The 21,349-nt window shown below is 37.8% G+C and overlaps 1 protein-coding gene across 2 annotated transcripts; it reads right to left on the bottom strand.

Annotated features, from left to right (window-relative positions):
• Positions 1 to 1,254: 1,254 nt before the first annotated feature.
• LOC139970891 (intraflagellar transport protein 43 homolog A-like) lies at positions 1,255 to 20,396 on the bottom strand. 2 transcript variants are annotated; one of them, XM_071976952.1, is made up of 7 exons: positions 20,240 to 20,396; positions 15,090 to 15,209; positions 12,675 to 12,754; positions 11,791 to 11,826; positions 8,984 to 9,036; positions 6,730 to 6,878; positions 1,255 to 4,384 (listed from the first exon to the last, which is right to left on the bottom strand). In XM_071976952.1, exons 1-7 carry the CDS (start codon positions 20,276 to 20,278, stop codon positions 4,214 to 4,216), a joined length of 648 nt encoding a protein of 215 aa, XP_071833053.1. In that variant the 5' UTR covers positions 20,279 to 20,396; the 3' UTR covers positions 1,255 to 4,213. The 2 variants fall into 2 exon arrangements, with proteins under 2 accessions (XP_071833053.1, XP_071833054.1); XM_071976953.1 differs by lacking the exon at positions 11,791 to 11,826.
• Between the last annotated feature and the right edge of the window lie 953 nt (positions 20,397 to 21,349).

The following is a 21,349-nucleotide window of genomic DNA, read 5'->3' as shown; positions in this document are numbered from 1 at the left end:
AAGTTATGGCTGAGATCCGAGATGAGCCCATTAGAGGAAGAGTTAAGACTCGCCCTCGCCCTTTAGAGGACTTCCTCATCACTGAATCGGTAGGGGTGACACAAGCAGCTAGAGATGAACGAAGTTTCACGATGGACCGCAAAAATGCAACTTGAAACGCCCGGGAAATGTCTTTTCCGACAATCTAGGAGTATTTGTTGTAAAAAATATCTGTGGTAGACTCCACGCCAACCACTGATGGCGCTCCGCTTAGATAGTATCAAGTAGTGTGTTACACCTACATGACACTGACCCCCCCCCCCTTGTGAACATTTCTACGGACGTCCTTGCTTGGACCTGCTGGGGGCCCCTTTGGGCCAGGAGCCGGGGCCCCAGGCTCATCGTTACGCCACTGGCTTATTGCACGATGATGATCTTTTAACATCTTCAACGGCGTATTAGCCCCCCCCCAAAAAAAAAAAAACAATGTCACTAGAACCGCGTCTGATCTCCATCAAGATATAGGAAGGCTGGGGAGGTAGGGGGAATACAGTGCAGCAGTCATACTTGACACATTATATGTAATACATAACCTTTATTTTTAATTCAAATACTGCATATTCAAGTAACATTTTACAATGTGTTTCAACTTTTTTAAAGAGACGTCCAATAAACTCTAAGTCTGTGTTATACTGCATGGAGTTCAAAATCCCAAGCCGGATTCTAATTTTATGGATGAAAGAAATCGTTTTGGGAGGATAACAAGGAGCCTAATATGGAATGGCAATAAACCCCTCCTTGTTAAAGTATTTGGGGTATTTAAATCAGTAAAGAGTTCTCGCAGCCGGAGGGCTTGGGGGGTCACAGGGGTGTACAGTTCGGCAGTCATATTGGACATATGTAATACATAATCTTTATCTTAATTCAAATACTGAATATTAAATTACACAATGAAACCTGAAAAGCTCAGAAGTCATTCTGACAGCCTCCTCCCACCACCCCTTTAGGTTATAAAGAAGCTTGTTAAATTTGTGCAAATGCAGCCTCAGAGGCCACACGTGGGAATTTATGTGACAAGACGGGTTACTTTATCTATCATTCTGGATAGAAGCTGCAGCACTTTGCATCAAGTGTTCTGCATAAGGAGGAATCACATGTCAATTTCATTCCGTATCACCAGAGATCAAAAAGGGAGGGAATAGCTTGAGAAATATAACATTTTATACAAATTTGTTTAATTTAATAAAAAATAAGCCTATACTTCTGTTATTCAAGTTGTGTGTGTTTACTTCAGTTTATTGCAAAAATGCCACATCGTTATGGACATCATAGTCAACCCACTGTATGCAAATAATTAACCTTGTGACCTACTTAATGCAACTGTAACATCATAAGGTCAGATATTGACCAAGAAATGACCTTGGTAATAATAAAAATGTTTCTGAGGATGATAGCCTGTTTACTCTGTTAGAGTGTACTACAAGAAGGTGAAACTCTGAGATACAAACACTTGTGTAAAAAAAGCAACATGCAACAGCTTTTACCTGACAGGTTGAATGTCTTCTAGGACTTAAAATATGTACATTGAAAATAAATAATCTATTTAATTATACCATATCACCCATATTCTATCTGACATTAGGGAATTTTGAACTCCGTAAATACAGCATACGAATCATACTGTCAATTTCTATCATTCACAATGTTAAATACATCTTGATTTCAACACATGAAGTGGAAGCATATAGTTGTAAAAACAATTAATTTCATTTTAGTCTGTTTAGAGTCATTGCAAGTATTTCTCCTGACCAGTCTTGTCATTGACCCTATCCTTTGTATGTTTAATTTTCTTTTCCTATCAAGAACTAGAGCACCAATGGTGCAGAAGCTCATACCTTTTCGAGCTTAAAAATGTATGGCCCACAAAACCAATTTTGGGCCCATGAGGGATACCCCCCCCCCCTCCGTTAGCAGAACCCTGGCCACACCACTGGCTATAATTCCTATTTTCCCCTTTAAATCCTATTTTACCCACTCTCTCAGACAATACCACTGACCTACCCTATTAAACTTTCTCCCCTCTACCTTAGCAGAAATAACTTCACAAGCACTCCCTACAAGACATAACTTCACAAGCTGCCTACATACCTCAGGCTCAAAGACTTCTAAGAATCGGCAAGTGCTGATTGGCTATAGGGCTCTCATGCTTACAGTTCAACAGTTAATAACAACTCCCAGTACTGCTTTAATTCCACTAACAGCCTCTGCAGGGCTTAACCACAAATGTAAACAAACACTGCAGGGACTGGGAGACAAATTAAAGGAACTTTGGCAAAAAGTGAAGGCTCAGATTTTTTTAAACAATGGGGATTAATTGTAATTAATTAACTTTTGACCAAAAATTTTTAGGCATCACCTTATTCATACACAATCCAACAATCATCAGTTCAACTTTGAATATGATCCATCAAAATCTTGAGGAGATTGAGATATTTGAAAATATTACAAAGAATGACCCCCGATGACCCCCTAAATGACATTTGACCTCAATTTTCCGAACACCCCTTGTAACTCTCATCCCGAGGAACATTGTGACCAAGTTTCATTATAATTGGCCATACACTGTACGAACAGGAGCAATTTGAAAATATAGGGCCGCGGCCCGGGCCACAAAAGACCCCTAGTTGATCTTTGATCTCAAATTCATGAACACCCTGAAGGTAAAAGTACCATAGTACTATCGTGACAAACCCTCAACATTGTACCATGGAATCTGTAGGAGAAGAAGCATTTTGCGTATTTCCACAAAATGGCCCATTACGGCCCACAGGTGACCTTTGACCCCAAATTTTGGACCATCTCTGATGGCCCTATACCCAATGGTCCTTGTGTCCAAGTTTCATGAAATTCCATCACACACTGTGCGAGTGGCAGCGGTTTTACCAATTGTTGACGGATAGAGTGATAGACGCTGCACTGTAACAATAGCTCACACCAGCATGCTGGTATGAGCTAAAAACTACCCACAAACTTGTTCCAGTTACTTTTGAAATGTAAAAGCTTTGCAAATGCTACACAGTGTGACACAAGCCATTTCAATTGGTCCAAATCAAATCTATTACTAGTACACACATGTATGCAGCATTTAACATCTTCTATGATTGGAATTTAACAGCATGGCTGGGTGGATTCCACCTAGTTTTACTCTACAATTAGATTACATTGATGAAAGTTTTCAGTCTGATAAACATTTCCTTACACATTACAGACAAACATGAGACATTTATAATATTGGCTACACACTGATGTAATCGCTTTACGATTTCTAACCATATTTAGTAGAAAATGTCTTTCTCTAATAGAGCTGAAGAGAGCACTTTGAGATCCTCATTGGGCATGTGCTACACTCAGGAAGATAAGGAGCCATTTTGCATCCAGTAGCTACATGAAGTCAGTAAGCTTCAGGTGTGTATGCTATAGATCCTCCTTGGCCATGTGCTACACTCAGGAGGAGCAACCATTTTGCATCCAGTAGCTACATGTAGTCAGTAAGCTTCAGGTGTGTATGCTATAGATCCTCATTGGCCATGTGCAACACTCAGGAGGAGGAGCCATTTTGCATCCACTAATTACATGTAGTCAGTAGCTTCAGGTGTGTATGCCATAGATACTCATTGGTCATGTGCTACATTCAGGAGGAGCAGCCATTTTGCACCCAGTAGCTAAATGTAGTCAATTAGCTTCAAATGTGAATGCTATAAATCCCCATTGGTCATTGTTCAAGACTACATACAGAATTCCTTCAAAAGTGGAGGCCTGTTCAGTCAGTGTTCACATCACTGCTACTCTTGACTTTGTACTCGTCAAGAACTAACAAACAAAAGTGTTGAAAACAGTGTCTGGTGTTTCTGATAAATGACCTCACCCCCCCCTCCCCCTGCTCACTTCCTACCCTCCTAGTTGAGCATCATTCACCACAGTACATTCTTCATCAAATCATACAGGATTCCTACAGGAGGAAAGGACTTCTCTGTCAGTGTACACATCACTGCTTCTCTCCTCTCTAACCCGTCTACAACTAACAAACAAAGTGTTGCTAAGTGGCACACAAATGACAACGAGGCTTGTAGTTCATTTCATTCCCTTGCTTGGGTTGAAGGTCCTCTTAGAACCGCTTCCCTACGAGCAAACCGATCTATTTTTCTGTCAGTTTCTCAAAGAGGTCTGGACTCGTTCAAGCCTTGGCCTCTGAATTATCTTTCCCTTCCAATTCATCCCATTCTGTCTGCAGCTCCGAAGAGATTTCTGTAAATAGATGCTCCCAGATCCACGGCTTGTCTTCCTCTTTCACCTCCGATTCCGCCGAAAGACACTTGGTAAGGAGTTTAAGATCTATCTCATTATCCTGCAAGCGACACATGTTGAGAGAAAAAACATAGCATAATCATCTTCAATTTGCGAGTAATTTTGCACGTTCATGCCCACTTGAGGACACATCATGACAGTGTGAACAGTAATTAAGGGTACATGAATGACAGCTAAAACATGACTCTTAGTAAGTACTCCTTGGGGTTTATATACAGTATATTCTATTATCGTTTAACACTGCGTCAATCAGACAGATTTTAACAACAATTACATAGATCATTAAGTGTCATTAGTTTATTTTAAGTAAGGTCTCAGTTGTAACAATTAAATATAGGACTGCTTAAAAACAGTCTTTTTTTATAGACACAACAAAGTTCAAATTTGGTGAAAATAATTTGAAGATATTTCCTTACAAAAATGTAAAGAAATCTAATATATCGCCCTCAAAGCCACCCATTTATGCTTTTTACATCACAATTTTAAGCTCAATTGATGACTGTGAGGATTGGTACCATTGGCTCTCTGATTCTAAATGTCATTCCTACCCTTCCAAGGCTTGAAAGGAACTGACATGCATCAACCTTCATTTAATTGTTATGGCCTTAATTATATACCACCGAGTAGCTACTGTTCATTTATGTTGTGGACAAAGTTTAATATCCAGGCATTTCATATCGATTGAAACAGACTTATTAATGGAGAAGACAAATATATTGGTTGATTCTAATAATTTAAGGCGGCATGTGCTGTATACTGTTCTCATTATTCGGTACTTTTAAAAATCCATAACAATGCAGTACACCGTAATTAAAAACAACAGTACTCTGCCTTACTTAAAGAGGATGAGAATAAACCTAGATTAATATGAGATCAAACATTACATGGGCTTTTCCATTTTTTTTGGGGGGGGGAGAAGATTCCATCATTTATTAGCTCACTAATTCTCTAATATTGAATTGAATATACCTGACCCCTTAAACCTTTTCACTTTAGCCTGGTTATGATGACAACATTGAACTGTTGAAACTTAGACCAACTGATGTTTTGATACAACAGGGCCTTCTTCAGAGAGAGACTAAAGTGTGTTAATTGTTTGATCTACTTTATTCTTAAATAAATAATTTGTCAAAGCTCAGATGGCACATAAATCCTCCCATTTTCACTTTAGCCTGGTTATGATGACAACATTAAACTGTTTAAAAACTTAGATGAACTGATGTTTTGATACAGCAGGGCCTTCTTCAGAGAGAGACTAAAGTGTGTTAATTGTTTGATCTACTTTATTCTTAAATAAATAATTTGTCAAAGCTCAGATGGCACATAAATCCTCCCATTTTCACTTTAGCCTGGTTATGATGACAACATTAAACTGTTTAAAAACTTAGATGAACTGATGTTTTGATACAGCAGGGCCTTCTTCAGAGACAGACTAAAGTGTGTTAATTGTTTGATCTTCTTTAATCTGAAATAAATAATTTGCCAAAGGCATCTCTGAGCAGGAGAGGAAACCGAGAAATTCACGTTTGTCAACTTCTCATGCACAATTCTCACCTGTCACATATGCAGAAATAAGGTCAGCTCCTAGAAATATGCTTTGAAATTTTCCACAAAATATATTACAGAAAACATTCAATTTTTAATATGTTTGGTTAAATCTTCTTTGTGTTTCTGTAAGACCTTTCTTGCATTCTTTCCCTCTAAAGTCTGTTTTTGTTATCTGTATTATGAGCTGATACAGTCAAAGTGTACAGGTCCAAAATAAATTTGAATACTAATGATATACTGTTCACGAGTATGATCAAAATCATTTTAAATTGTATTTCCAGCTCTCTGTTCCTTTCTGGTTTATTTATTTTATTTTGCAAACATTTACAGCCTCATTAATATGCAATTTTATAGTGAGTGGGGCACTTTGTCAAGACTGCAAGGGTCTATTGTTCTACTTTCTTCACACCAATTCTCTGTTATCATTCTCTTCTCACCCTCAGAAGATTGAGAATATTAAATGCATGATTTGAGAAACCAATAAATGAAAATGATCGATAAGAATGCAAAGTCCATGCTAATTACGTTTCATATTGATTTCAATTTGCCATAAAACGGTACTATAAAAAATTCTTTACAAATTTTAATGTTTTATTAACAGGTTCTTTAAACATCTAAACAGAAATTTTAAAAAAAGGAGAAGAGAGGGAGGAAATAATGCAAGCTTTGACCGTAACATAAAGCAGCCAGTTGATTTTAACTTTTTACATTTATAACATGGAATTGCTTCTGTTATAAATTTTCCCTCCCAGATCATGACATCGTCGCGCAGCATGAGATGTAACCAATCGTGTTTTAATAAAGGAATGAATATCGTCATAAAATTGTTAACCTTACCAACGTGAGCAACTGTGAATGCTTCAAAAGGTCATTATCCAGCTCCCTGAAGGTTGCGACTCTGTTCACCTGCACGACTGGAGGAGCGGCTACCTGCATCGCCATGTCCTCCTCCTGCACTTCATCAAGGTCAGGGATGACAGGAATGTCTAGCAGAGAAAATTGGTCTTCATTTTGTCAAAATATGTCATCTGTTTTGATTTAGCCCCCCCAAAAATACTTTTTTGGGGAATTGATAAATCAATTCCCCCAATACGGCAGCCCACCCTCTACTTCAAACTTGACAACAAAATGGCTATTTCACTGTCTGCACAACATCACCAACTTGTGCGTATGAACTGCGGAAAGCGTATCCATTTACACATTTTTCACATTCCTGAAGGCAGATCAAATTAACAACTAAGAATGTCCTTTCCTTTTTTTTCACAGGTCTGTGGGGGAGGGTGGGGGGTAGGCGCCACAGCCTCTTTTGCTTTCCTACAACCACCTGTTTGCATTGAGACATAAATTCTTAATCCTATGCAACTGACTCTGAGCCGACAAAAATCCTTGATAGGCTGACAGGCAACCTCCTTCTAGTCCAAGGGATAAGCAAATTAAATCAGTGTGAACGCTGCCAAGTCACAAATGCCATTGAAAACAAGTTCAAATTGTCACCCCACATATATACACAAACAAGACTCAAAACAAGAAAAGAGAGCCTTCAGAGGTGAGGACCTTGGAAATCAGCTCATACATGACATAATGAAAATGATGTTCATTCTTTTTCAAATGTAAATCGGACTCATTACACATCCAGAATTATCGACATCAGAAGGCTTGCAAACAAGATAGAATCATGAAAGCCTTCATCCTGATTGAAACTTAAAGGGATATTCCTGTGTTTGGCAACGTAATAACACTTACCATAAAGGAGATCAATATTCCACATTGTTCTAAAGTTGAAAACCCCTTCACAACATTTTGTCCCTAACTCAAGAAATGGTTGATTGAATGTAACCAATTTTTCTGGCTAATCCCGCCCTTACTCCAGACAGACGATAAATGTACTTGGTCTGTGATGAAGTCACCAGGGTAGATATGTTCTTCAAAATTTTAACTCTCCTATTATAATCTTCTAGTTGATTTATCCTTGAAATGTCATAAACTGGTCATGTTTCCTTTACCCGTAAACTTTCTCTCTCTATGTTTAAGATTTCATCAAGTTGAAACATGTTTCTGGATAGAATTTTCGTCTTTGGATAAATGACCTTAAATATGATCGTTGATTGCCTCCTTGTTCACACGAAAAGCTAACAGAGCAAATATATTGACAAAGTTATTACCTGAAGAAAACACAAACTTACAAATTATAAAAAAACTTCACCTTGAGAATGGAGTGTACATAATCATCTGATTTCCATCAAACTGATCAAGGTGATTCAAACAATGCAAATATTGTAAAGTTGAATAAATAATAGACATCGAAAGACGACTTGTATGCAAACTTTTCTATTTCGTAGGAATAATAAACCATAATAAACCTAAAATACAGATCTATGCTTTATAGACAAACAGACAGCTAGACAGACAGACAATCAAACAGACAGACAGATGCTTTTTAAATGCATACCTTCATTGTATACTACACTAGAGGTTTCTAAAATACAGATGCTTTATAGACAAACAGACAGATAGACAGACAATCAAACAGACAGACAGATGCTTTTTAAATGCATACCTTCATTGTATACTACACTAGAGGTTTCTAAAATACAGATGCTTTATAGACAAACAGACAGATAGACAGACAAACAAACCGACAAACAGATGCTTTATAAATGCATACCTTCATTGTATACTACACTAGAGGTTTCTAAAATACAGATGCTTTATAGACAAACAGACAGATAGACAGACAAACAAACCGACAAACAGATGCTTTATAAATGCATACCTTCATTGTATACTACACAAGAGGTTTCTAAAATACAGATGCTTTATAGACAGACAGATAGACAGACAATCAAATAGACAGACAGATGCTTTTTAAATGCATACCTTCATTGTATACTACACTAGAGGTTTCTAAAATACAGATGCTTTATAGACAAACAGACAGATAGACAGACAATCAAACAGACAGACAGATGCTTTTTAAATGCATACCTTCATTGTATACTACACTAGAGGTTTCTAAAATATCTATGCTTTATAGAAACAGACAGATAGACAGACAATCAAACAGACAGACAGATGCTTTTTAAATGCATACCTTCATCGTCAGACTCGGCTGATTTCTTTCCACTGTCAGGTCGAAGTCTTTCGCTGAAAAGTAGACGAGAATGTTGCTTGCATTACCCAAGGCTCTATCACACAAGTTAGGAGTGAAAACTTGTCGAAATTCTTTAGAGGCAGGCCTAGAATTGCACAAGTTTAACCCACTTGTTCACATATGTCGGTGGCATAAAAAAAATCCTGGCTAAAAATCAAACTCGCCCTTGCATTTTTCAGGAATTAATACAAAAGAAACGTTAACTTTTCACTGGTAGAAAAATTTGGGATGCTTTTTTTTTCTACTTACAAACTTGGAAATCTACTGGTATTCCGTCAGTAAAAGCCTGAATTTCGAAGCCTGTAAAGGTATTATTATTATTGGATATAAAGCGTAAGCTTACGGAGATAAATAACAAGAAACACTTGGTCCATATTTCACATTCCTTGCTGCAGTTGTTCACTTGGTGAGACAAAAGAAACCAACAAACAATTGGTACTTTAATTTGTCTCATCAGGAGTTTATCTGGCATTTGGGGAAGAAATCATTTTTTGATGTATTGCAGATGGACAACACATCAATCAGTCTTTGTCTTTCATGTTGTTTATAGGTGCAAGTCATTTCTATTAATTGTGATGAAGTTATTCACGAAAGACACAGGAATATACCAGACAAATGCAAGAAAAAACAAGGAGAGGCTTCATACAATTACATAACATTTTACATATCAGTAGCATATATCATTCCTTCAAGTTTCACTTCAATTTTAAAAACCGAAACAATTTGTAAGCAGAATCCATATTACGATATCACACATTTCTGCCAAATCAGGAATTTTTGGGTAAAAAAATTAAATTGGACATTTTGTCTCAGCTACAGAGCTCTGAAGGAGCAGAGCAATAAGACAAGAAGCTAGGAAATTTGGAGATGATCAAACGCGTTTATTTTTACAAATGAAGCTCATTTCAACATCGTACAGTACTTTGTTGTGTGTTCTCTTTAAGTCTCACCCACACTCACTATGTACACTCTAATTATGCTGAGAAAGCATATTAACCCCAAGCCTAACAATTTAACCTGAAAGAGACAAAACTTTTCTCTGAACTTTGGCAAACATGGAAAATAAATCAATTTGTAGGAGAAGTTCTTTGCCTCCTTTTTGGTAACATCATCTTGTCTAAAACCACTGACAAGTTCAATTTTTCTTTGTTGAGGCATGAATTTAACATTCTTTTGGACCACTGAATACTATAGCCTTGGCATTTTCAGCAGAGGAGCAAATTTGTATTGAACCTATTGAACCAATTCCATGAAATTTAATTAAATTTGAAAAACAAAAATTGAGTTGTGAAAAGACAAGACAAAAATGCAATGATGAAGTGATGCATTGACAAGGGAGGTCATTAGTCAGTGGTCAAGGTAATAACAAGAAATTACTGTGTGATTGACACGTACAATGGCAAGTTCACTGGAGCAGATGTTTGCACAAACACAATGACCACATATTTAAGCTCAACCTGACACTTCTGACGGTCACCTTAAAAATGACAGTACTCACAATTTAAAATTTTCAGATAAATACATTGAATGACAAGAAATAACTCTGTCGTAGACACATGTACAAGGTTTTGTTAAATCGATCAAATATTTGGCATAAAAACAGAAAAAAAAAACTATACCTGATGTTGATATACAGTCACCTTTAATACAAAATGTCCAAATTTGAATGTTCTTTGGAGCACAAAACTAGACACTTCGGGTGGTTAAATGATTATAAGGAGGTTAAGCTGATGGAAGGTGACTGGTCACCATGGGAGGTAACAGGTGTCAAGAGGTTACAAGGGACACTCCAGACATGACAGAGTGAGAATGCAGATGTTATGAGGGGACACGTAAGTGGTATATTTTCACATTGAAACAATGGCAACATATGAAAAAGTGACAAGTGTAATTCACTGTGCAACATTGAAAGTATTATGCAAATCAAATACAGCATGTGGGTGGTTAGTGAGGTGACCATGTAAACAAAACAAACAAGTAAACTAAAAGGAGAAAGTTTCAAACTAGTTCTTCTTTTCATTCTGGCAAAGTGCAGGAATTTATATATTGGTGTTCACACAAGAATCATATGGTATTGTCAGGTATTAAATTGTGAATTACTTTCAGACCGTCTAGCTGCCAAATAATGTCTGATTAATAACTAGACATTTGAATTGTTACAGTACACTAAGCAGATTGGTTTCCATGACAACCAAATCTTGTTACATTATAAAGTAAAACAGAGCTGTAAAATTTCACAACGTGAAGCATCGTGGGTGCCATGATCTATATCACAAAACGATCATTTATCAGAGATTCATATATACTCTTCTCACAACTCAAGTCGGATATTAAAATACCAGCACTGCAGCACTGAGATGATAACAGTCAGAGATTGAAATACCTATGGGGACACAATGGTGTGTTGTTAACACATGATAAGAGTGAGTGATTGAACTACCTATGGGGACACAATGGTGTGTTGTAAAAACACTGTCTCCTTCATGTCACTGTCTGTTTACAAAGTCACGTACAAAGTATGGTAAAACATGCAGGCTTGGTATGCATAGAACGTAGGAAGGCTTGCCAGTTATCAAAAGTCTTGACACACAGCTGCTGTAGCAAGTGCTAGGACCTGAGCTTTGCATGGACTGGTTCTCGCTTCTATGACGCGTTGACTTAATCACACGGTCTAGATACGTGTCTGACCAAGGTTTGAGAGAAGACCGAACTGAGCATAGAAATGAGAAACACTGAGGTCAACTTACTCTTCAAAGCGGTCCACTCCACTGACTGTTGTATCCCTTTTGGAAATGACAAACGTTTGATAAGTACAGTATGTTAGTGTAGCATACATACGTGCATAACATAGAGAACATGCGATTAATTGCCCAGGGGAATACGATTGGTACTAGAAATTTCAGGTTAGGCACTGTGCATGTCTATTAGACATTGCATTGTTTTAAATAATCTAATATCAATTGTACATTTGTTGTAAAGTAACATAAATTGCATATGCAGTTACGACGATGGAATGAGGACTCACAGTTTCTAGAGTTTTGGGCGGAAAATTTGTATGGGGAATGGGGGTACATGGAGAAGAATAACCATTACATACTGTACCACTCAGCAGAGTGCCTTTGAAGTACCAGTCCTGCAAAAATATCTCTAATTTGAGCACATTTTACCAGCAGGGTAAACTCGCAAGGTTATAGGATATTTGTTGTATAATCTACCATATCATATCATTATTACCACAAATTTAGAGAGTGCATTGCTGCGGTCCTGAAATGATAAAACTTCATGAATGGGTACATTCCTGTACAGATAATTCAACGATCTTGATCCACATTTTCTCGATGTTTTCTCTGGGTAAAATAACTGTGGTTTCCACTTTTAAGCACAGCTGCCATTATTGATAAATACTGGATTAATAGGGTACAGTTATGGCTGCAATATTAATAGTATGAATTCATGCAAGATATCCTTCATGGATGATAGTCATATCACATGCATTGGGGAAGGTGGGCTGAGGTGGGAGTAGGAATGAAGGTTGGGGTGGGTTGGGGTGGGTTTGACTGCTTGACTGTTCACTTTGACTGTTTGTTCTGTGAACATTCTGTAACAAAACATTCACATAAATGGAACCTACCCTTTTTTGTTACTCTGTGGAGCGTCGTTGGCCCACCCCATCTGTCTCCTGGGTGGTCTTGGGGGTGCTTCACCTTGTTCCTGTGACAACATACAACATGAAATCACAATATAAAATCATGTTATTCTGTACACATTCAATAACAATTAACATGAACCATTGCATTGCATTCATGATGAAAACATGTGATAAAAATCTACAAACCCGCCTAAGACATATAACGAAAAGTGAGTTGCATTAAATGCAAAGACTAATATAAATCGACATCAACCAGGTTTCTTTTTCAACAAATGAATGAAGAGCAAAAAGAAAAAAGATAAAACACTTTGGTTTGAATGTCAGCACATGGTATTTAGACGTGTCAAAGTAAACATATTTCTCCACAAAAGTCACAGATTGTGCCAAAATACTGCGTCATTTAAAACGGCATTCTGTAAGTGGATTGCAGTCACAGACTGTCAGAAGCCAGAAGTTATGTGCGTGACTCTGTAATGATCATGTTTGGCCTCGAATATCCGCAGGCTGAGTTCTCTTGGCATCAAAGTATATCAGTTGAGGCAAGAAACCTGCTCTAACATGATAACACTTAATATCTGTTGCAACACATTTACACCAATGCTCATATGTGTGGTGGCTGCAAAACAAAGTAGCACGACCTGACATACGATTTAGAAGTTTACAATGAAAATGTACCTAAATATCCAATATATAAGCAGGGCCCCACCCCCTCCCCTCCCCCATAGAAAAAGATGCACAGTTAAACACACACATGATACAAGATTTAGAAGTTTATGTGAAAATGTACCTAAATATCTAATATATAAGAAAGACCCCCCCACCTCCCCCATAGTAAAAGATGCACAGTTACACACACACAATTACAGTTTCAATTATTCACAAGAAAGAGTGATTGAGAGGGATTTCAAATTATTTGGAATGTGGATCATATGCATAACCAGATTACAGTTAATTCCTAGATGGCTTGATAATGTACAGTATATAAATGGTTACAATATCTGACCCCATTGAGGGTTTGACAGAACCCCCTATCCCAGTCTGCAAACCCCTATCCTTACCTTGACAGACATGAATGCAACAAACCTTGCTATATATGACAGAAAGTTTAGGTGACCTGATTAGAAAGAGCCAACTTGCAAATAACAACTTGCAATGAGCATAAGTACATGTCCAAGTTGTAGCACACTGCTTTAACAACAAGCTAATTGCAAAACTCTCCCCTGACATTTGCAACATCACCCTGTAGTTGAAGGATGTGGTCAAGGCCTTTTTCCATTTTATGGAAGCATCTTACCTTGGAAGGCTTCCAAAGGAAATCAAAAAGGTACATCCAATTATTATTAAATTATACACTATCGACCATTGCCAATTCAGGTGTGAGTGACAGTTTCATCGAACAACATTGCCATCCACATTGAGTTTATCCAAACTTTACAGGCGTTCATGTTTGCAGTACTGTATGAGACTAACAATCACTAAATTAAGTAAAACCTCCATAAAGCATTCTTGAATAAGACTTAACCAAAAATATGGCTCTTTCTTCCTGCTGGACAACCAACATAAAACACCAACATGCCTTCCATAAGACAAACTAGGTTGGGTGATTAAAATTTCGAGAGCAAACATTCAACTTGAGAGTACTGTAGCTGTGTTGTTACATGTATCTTCAGTACCACAGAAAAACATGCCAAGAAATGCTCTATAAACACAGGTATCAATGACATTTCAATTACTTGGGTGTAGTCTGGGAATAATTTACTGTCAACATTTAGCATAGCAGTTTTGAAGGCTATGAACTGTCCCTTATAAAGTACTATGGTTCTCTGTACAATAACAGCGAAGCATCTTGGCACTTGAATAGCAAAGTGCCCATTTTGCATAGCATTATGCGATGCAATACAGGATAAATTATCACTCATGTCCAGTCATTTTACAGTGCTCCCCATACGTATGTGCACAGTAAATGATGGGATCTGGTTCATGCAAGACTACAAAATATTACTGACCAGTATTAATGAATAGTTTTCATCTAGGCAATGCAGTTGCATGCAACAAATTCACTGAATAGATCACTGCACTAACCAGACATTATCATCAATGCTGATTGATTTGTCTCCCAGATGCATTGTAATTGTATGGAAGCCAATCACATTTGTTGTGCTTCAATAGCAATTTGTCATTGCCAAATTAACTCAGTTTTCCTTTCTAAATATATTTCCCTGCTTCTAATGGAAGGCACAGGATTGGGAATAGGAAGATTGGGGGAGGGGGTTTGAGGAGGGGGCGAAGAGAGGAATTTAGAGCAAATTTGATGACCTTACTGAACTGCCTGTGTCACTTTACTGTAGCTCTTGTGCCTCTGTGTACAATTGGCTAACATCATGTACAAAACTGTACCTGAGGGATCTGTTCAGCAGGATTGCTTGCACTTCCATCGTTCTCCTTCGGCAGTTCTCCATTCGGCTGGCTATCAGAATGTTCTGGGATAGCCCTGGCCCGTCTTCCCTTCTTGGCATCCTTTTAGAGTCAAAAGAAAACTGAATGAGTCAGTCGAACAGACATAAATGCTACCCCTAACCTGGTTCACATCTGTTACCAGTATGCTACAAGCAGCAAGAATAGACCTAATATGAAATCTAATCTTAATTTATGCAATCTTAATTGAATCCACCCCCTTCCCCCTCCCATGGCATCTGCCATCAACCTCCTTAATACCGCAGAGAGTACATTGGGAACAGAACGGCAAAGCTGAAAAACTGAAGAAAATCTATGCATTCGTAGAAAAAGGTCGTCAGTTGTTACCTCCAAAATTAGTGGCCCAAAAGTTTTCAAAAGTACTATTCTACCGACTCTCCAAACTAGTATAGTACTGTATATATATTGTTTAGTGATTTTTTTAAGTAATTAGTAAACTGTACCGATTAAGTACACCACATGGAAACGAAGCAGTATTGCATAAAAGAAGTACAGATAGGGGGCTAAGCAAATGCTACGTTCATTGTCAGTAACAAATATCTAGTGACGTAAAGATGTTACATATCAGATTTGTCGACAGGTGCTGACAACTTCCAGAGGACAAAAAAAGAGATAAAAAGACCATGTTCTGCATGGTCTCTGAGATTCACCAAGGTATCTGTGCAGTATTTCTCTCCTTATAAATTATATAAGCAGGCTTGCTTCACAAAGTTTCGTAAACTACTGGCAGGCTATGTGGCTTTGTACTTTTATTTGGCCTACTTTCGGAAATTTGATAATTCGACAAATATATTGTAGCATGTGTTTCACTGCAAGGTTAATGTATTCCTTTCTGGAATAGTTGAGATTTTGACAGAGAAAGTGATCGCAAGTAGAGAGGAACCCATGCCACTACTGTAGCTTCAATTGCAGTTTGACAATGTGCTTCATAAGCTCCATTTGTGTAAAGCGAAATGAATCAGGAGAAAAAAATGCAGGTCATAATTTCTTGCCAACAAATATTACATTGATCTACCACATTCCACCACAACCTAACTTAACACAACGTTACAAGTGTCTGTGCTGTCAAACCAAGTGCCAGTTTGTCACATTAAAATCAACTAGGAAAGAACAATTAGTAGCAGTAAGTAACATTGAGAGGTCATTCTGGTGTTAGACTTGCACTACTGCAATATGGATTCCAGTTAGCAGTAGTTATCTTAACATGTCATTGCTTATTTTATAATATCTTACTCTGAGCAAATCTGATTAAAATGTACCGATTCAAGATATGAAATATACTAATATAATAAATGAATATAAAATAATACACAGCATGCTTCCTGAAATTAAAATCAAAATCTGACTAGAGGGCAAAAAATAAATATTAAATGTTTTGACTATGCAAAGTGCAAATACCTGCCAGTTCAAGCATTTTTTAAAATTATTTTTAATATCTATTGTTTTGTGATTCAAGTGACAGCCACAATGTCAAAACCACGCAAGCTGCACCCACTGCGTAATCAATGAACACTTCAAAGAATAGCATTATCAAGAAAAGTACAGTATACACCATTAATGAAGAGGCAGATTCAAATGTTCCCAGGAAGACCAGTTATGAATGAAAAGATCCAAACAAATTTCTCATGGTTATCCAGTTGTCTGAGACAACCAAACTTCTGTTTGGACAACCAAAATCAGTAGGTTGCTGGAGGACAAGTAGTTTTCTACATCAAATTCAGATAACAATGTGACTAAATACCCCCAAAAGTTAAAATGATAAATGATTAATATCACTATCACCTTCTATCACTTTGGAAATTAACTGAAAAACTGGGGAGCTTTAATGGCCCAAAGCTGGTGTCCTATTCACCAAACCTACACATCTCCTACAGAGGACTTATCAATCATTCATTGTTTCTTTGGAACAATTGTTTCAGACAACCAGGAAAAATCCTTACAAATTTGTTCTGATATTAACACCCAACTCTTAGATGATATTTTAGACATTTTGAAATAACTTCAAGCATGAAGCTGAAATGAACAACAGTTTCCCACACTCAACACTAAGATTCAATTCTATGTGAAAGCTGAAATTACCATGAGATCAAATGATTGCAAACTTTTGGCTTAGGTCCTAACCTGTTATTATTAATAGCTGTCAATGTAAAGGTTGTAGCCCAGAAAATGTAACACATTATCAGATTTTTGTGATGTACTTCTTTTTACTGTTACATTTAAGGATATATGTAGCTTAGAGGCTAAACTGTAATTTTAACAATACGTCATCAGTATTTATAAAGTGGGGCGAATAGCCTGAATATTTATTGGTGAGTGATCGCCACGAAGTCGTACAATATGTGGTGTTAAGATTCCTGTCATGTATTTCCAATGTATCAAATTTCTGAAACTGGGAATTTACTTTACAGAAAAAGAGACCGTGACTGCACATGCAGTATCCTTTCTTTCTGAAAAGCTTTTAAGCCCTTGGCCTAGTGTCACAACTTCCGTGGGATGATACAAAATGGCACCCTCTAGCGCCCCCTCTGTTGCAACCCCGGGTTTTCCTTGGCCTTCAAAGCCGATAAAATACAATTTTAGATAGATTTCAGGGAAGTAAACTCAAAGGACCAACAGACAGTACAGACTACTGAGAGGTTTCTGAAAGTTAACAAAAAAACGATATATTTACAATGATACGATCTCTACTGATTTGTACAAGGATTATTGGTACTAGAAATTTGGAATATTACAGACAGATTTTACAATATTATACGACCGTTAAATTTTTAAAAGATAACATAACTTATCTTACGCGGCGCGTGCCGGCTTTCGGTTCCTTTCGTAGCTGTGCTGACCTCCTTGCGTCACCAACAACGATGTTGGGAGTATCCCTCATAGGCTGGTATCCCGTGACTTGGTCAGGAGCAAAACCGTTCCCCGCTGGTCCAATTCGACTCAACTTTTGTATCCCAAGGATGGCTTCCTCCTGGGTGAACTCCGAAAAACTCTGCCGAAGTCACGCCTGTCCCGGTTAAACGACGCACCAATCTTATAAACAAACAGCCCACCGGTTCCTCCGTCCGTCCCCTCGATAATTAATCTTTTATCTCAGATGAATTTCTTCTCACAATTCTCCTCCGTAGGTTTATTGAGAAAACATGTTAATTCTAACTCGACTGGATAATTAGATCGATAAAAAACCCAAAATCACCGAAAATATCTCTTCTTATATAACTGGGGTTTAATCTCCGGAAAGTTCTTTTCCAGGAATCCTGACGGAATAACATCGAGAATCATCCATGTCTCGAAGATACGACTGATAGTTCAACGTTCATTGGTCGACGATATCCGGTCACCTGCTAAAAATTACTTCCCGTATGTTCTGGAAATTTGTAATCGCTAATACCGAATAGCGCCATTATTTCTCGTCGCTTCCAGAAAAATTAAACACGGTTATCAGTCACGACGAGTGACCTACTTATCACCCAGACCAGCGTATACTGAATACACGTACAATGAATAAAGTCGTTCGTGACACCTACAGTAGTGTATAATGTGTGTAGTGTATAGTGTATACAGTAAATAGCATGCAAATTAATGTTGAGTTAGGCCCATTCATTTTCTTGGAGAAATTAGTAATCAGGAACTGGGTTTGATGTGTCATACATAATTTAGTTTTAACCACAAGTGTTGAACAGTTTCTTGGATAACACTTGTATATTCAGCAAATTTTGCAGTTTGTGTTTCAAAATATCCCAACTGTAGGGTATCAAGTTCTGTTTTTGTTTTCCTTTGGAGTTTGATCAATGTTTGAGCAATGTGACTTCATCCATGGTTTTGAGCAGAAACAAAAATGCTAGGCCAATACTTGTAGCGTCAAACTGCTCAAAGTAACTTCGCACATGCTTAAAAGCAGGGTTTCCCTAACTTTATTCCCCCACGAACCCGCTGTGGATGTCAGAGTTGTCCACGAACCCCCAACTTTTCAAGATACGATCTGAGTCATTATTATACTATATACTGTAATACGCATAACAGTGAAGATCAAGTTCAGGTCTTTATCTTCACGACATACTGTCATGCGTACACCAACTTCACCAAAGTCATGCGGACTGTGTCGTTTTATAATATAGTTATTTATCACATGCAAGGTATGGTACTACTATGGCAACATATGCGTATGGAACGCGAAAAGAGACTGTCGTTAGGTACGACTTTTGTACATTACTTAGTTATACGATATATCAGAATTTAGTTTAACAAAAAGTAATCTAGTTTTGACTTTCAGAAATGTCTCACGAACCCCCTGGGATGGACTCACGCACCCCCTGGGGGTTCATGCACCCCAGTTAGGGAACCCCTGCTTCAAAGTTTACTGTATAATTCTGCTAATAGGGAAGAATATTCTATGATTATTTAAAGTGTCTCAAAGTACAAAGCTAGGTGTAATAGTACTGTACAGGATTTTGAGGGGCACGCAGAACTTTACCAAATATTACTGTTTACCACTTTACAACAAAAATTAGGCCTAGCCTAGCCATTAACTGCTCAAGTCTAAAGAAATATGTGGCCTAGGCAACTGCAGGACTAACATTATCGGTACTAATTTAGAATCTGTACCATTCGACCCTACTTCCTTACCCCTAACCCTACTTCCTAACCCTACTCCCTACCCTACTTCCTAACCCTAATTACTAACCCCTAACCCTGGCCTAGCCTAACCCTACTTCCTAACCCCTAACCTTATTCTGCCGATTCGAAGTAAGCTTTCCCATTCATATGGTACGGATTCTAAAGTTAGGCCACATTATCATATAACAGCTAAGGCCTTTAGCTCATGTAGGCCTAAAGTTAGTCTTACTTACTGTATTCCGAATGTATATTGTTACTAGTAGTAGTAGGCTACTGGAGCCTACTAGTACTAAGTAGCATACTATGGTGTAACTTACTATAGCCTAAGCCCATGATAATACAATAACTATAGTTGAGACATATAGCTAGCTTTAGTTACGGGTAACGGCCTGTCAAAAGAAACTGTGAATACTGAGTGTTGTATATACATCACAGTAAGTGTTGTGCTACACTCTTACCCTTTTCTTTGAGGTGAATTCCATTTCTTCGTCTCCCATGTTGGGGATAATCGTAGTAAGCTTAGCCCAGTCTAAGAGTAAAACTGCCTAAGCAGAAGAATTTGTTGATAGCAACAACGTGTTTCTTATCGGCCTCTGCTATTGGTAATGAGGAGAAACTAAAGTCAAAGCTGTCCAATCAAAATTAGTGTTTCATCCTTGCAACAGAAGTGCATGTGACGTACTGCACTACTAATGTTACCATACTATTTCTAACTGATAGTATGGGCGCCTTCAGTTGACTTGAACTTTGAAGGATCGAGATCGAGCCTTACCATACTGTTTGAAGATCAACCGAGTTTGAGACTGCCTTTTATTTGATTTTTTTTAATGCACAATAATCAGTGTGGCCATATATTTTCTTAATACCAAATTGTAGTTGCTTTCCCTGAACAACAAGCTAATTGTGCCTTGCTTCATATTACAACACTTTTGAAAAACAACGGCAAACATATTATTTGTATTTTTGCATAGAGGACTATGTGGACTGACAAATTATGACGCAAAAATGCATTCCTCTGCAAATATGCATTTTTTAATAATGTTCTGCAAAGGGGGAAACATTATGAACAGTAACATGATGGCTACTCGGACTAGTTTTGGGGCTTTTAATTCTGTCGGTAGAGTATAGCATAAGGCCCACTTCAAGGTATAGCGTACATATGCAGATATTCTCATCAAATCAGTGTTGGAGGCTTGCACAATTCATAAACGATTTCCCACTTAATAATTGTATATTTACTCTTGTACCTAAGTTTCTTACTTCGGTCTTTAATAAGGAGAAAGAGGCCGGGTGCACTGCGAATGGTACGGTCTCTTTCCCGCATACGTGAGCATTCCTGGTTGTTGGGCGGCTCCCGAAGAGAGCCGTCCATGCATGCCCCTTTTTGGGTCAATCGAAAGCTCACTTCAGCCACTTTTCCTTCCATTGTTTGGTATGATGGTTCGATTCGATTCTCAAACTATCATCGCAATAAAACCTTTAAAATCATGCTTATATATTACCACATGCAAGGGCGGCGGAAGCACTTTTAATCTGGGGGGGGGGGGGGGGCACCGACATCAAAGGGC

Source organism: Apostichopus japonicus, chromosome 8 (assembly GCF_037975245.1).
Source record: "Apostichopus japonicus isolate 1M-3 chromosome 8, ASM3797524v1, whole genome shotgun sequence".
In the NCBI taxonomy this organism is placed as follows: Eukaryota; Metazoa; Echinodermata; class Holothuroidea; order Aspidochirotida; family Stichopodidae; genus Apostichopus; species Apostichopus japonicus.
This window is presented reverse-complemented; position numbering and strand designations above follow the sequence as displayed.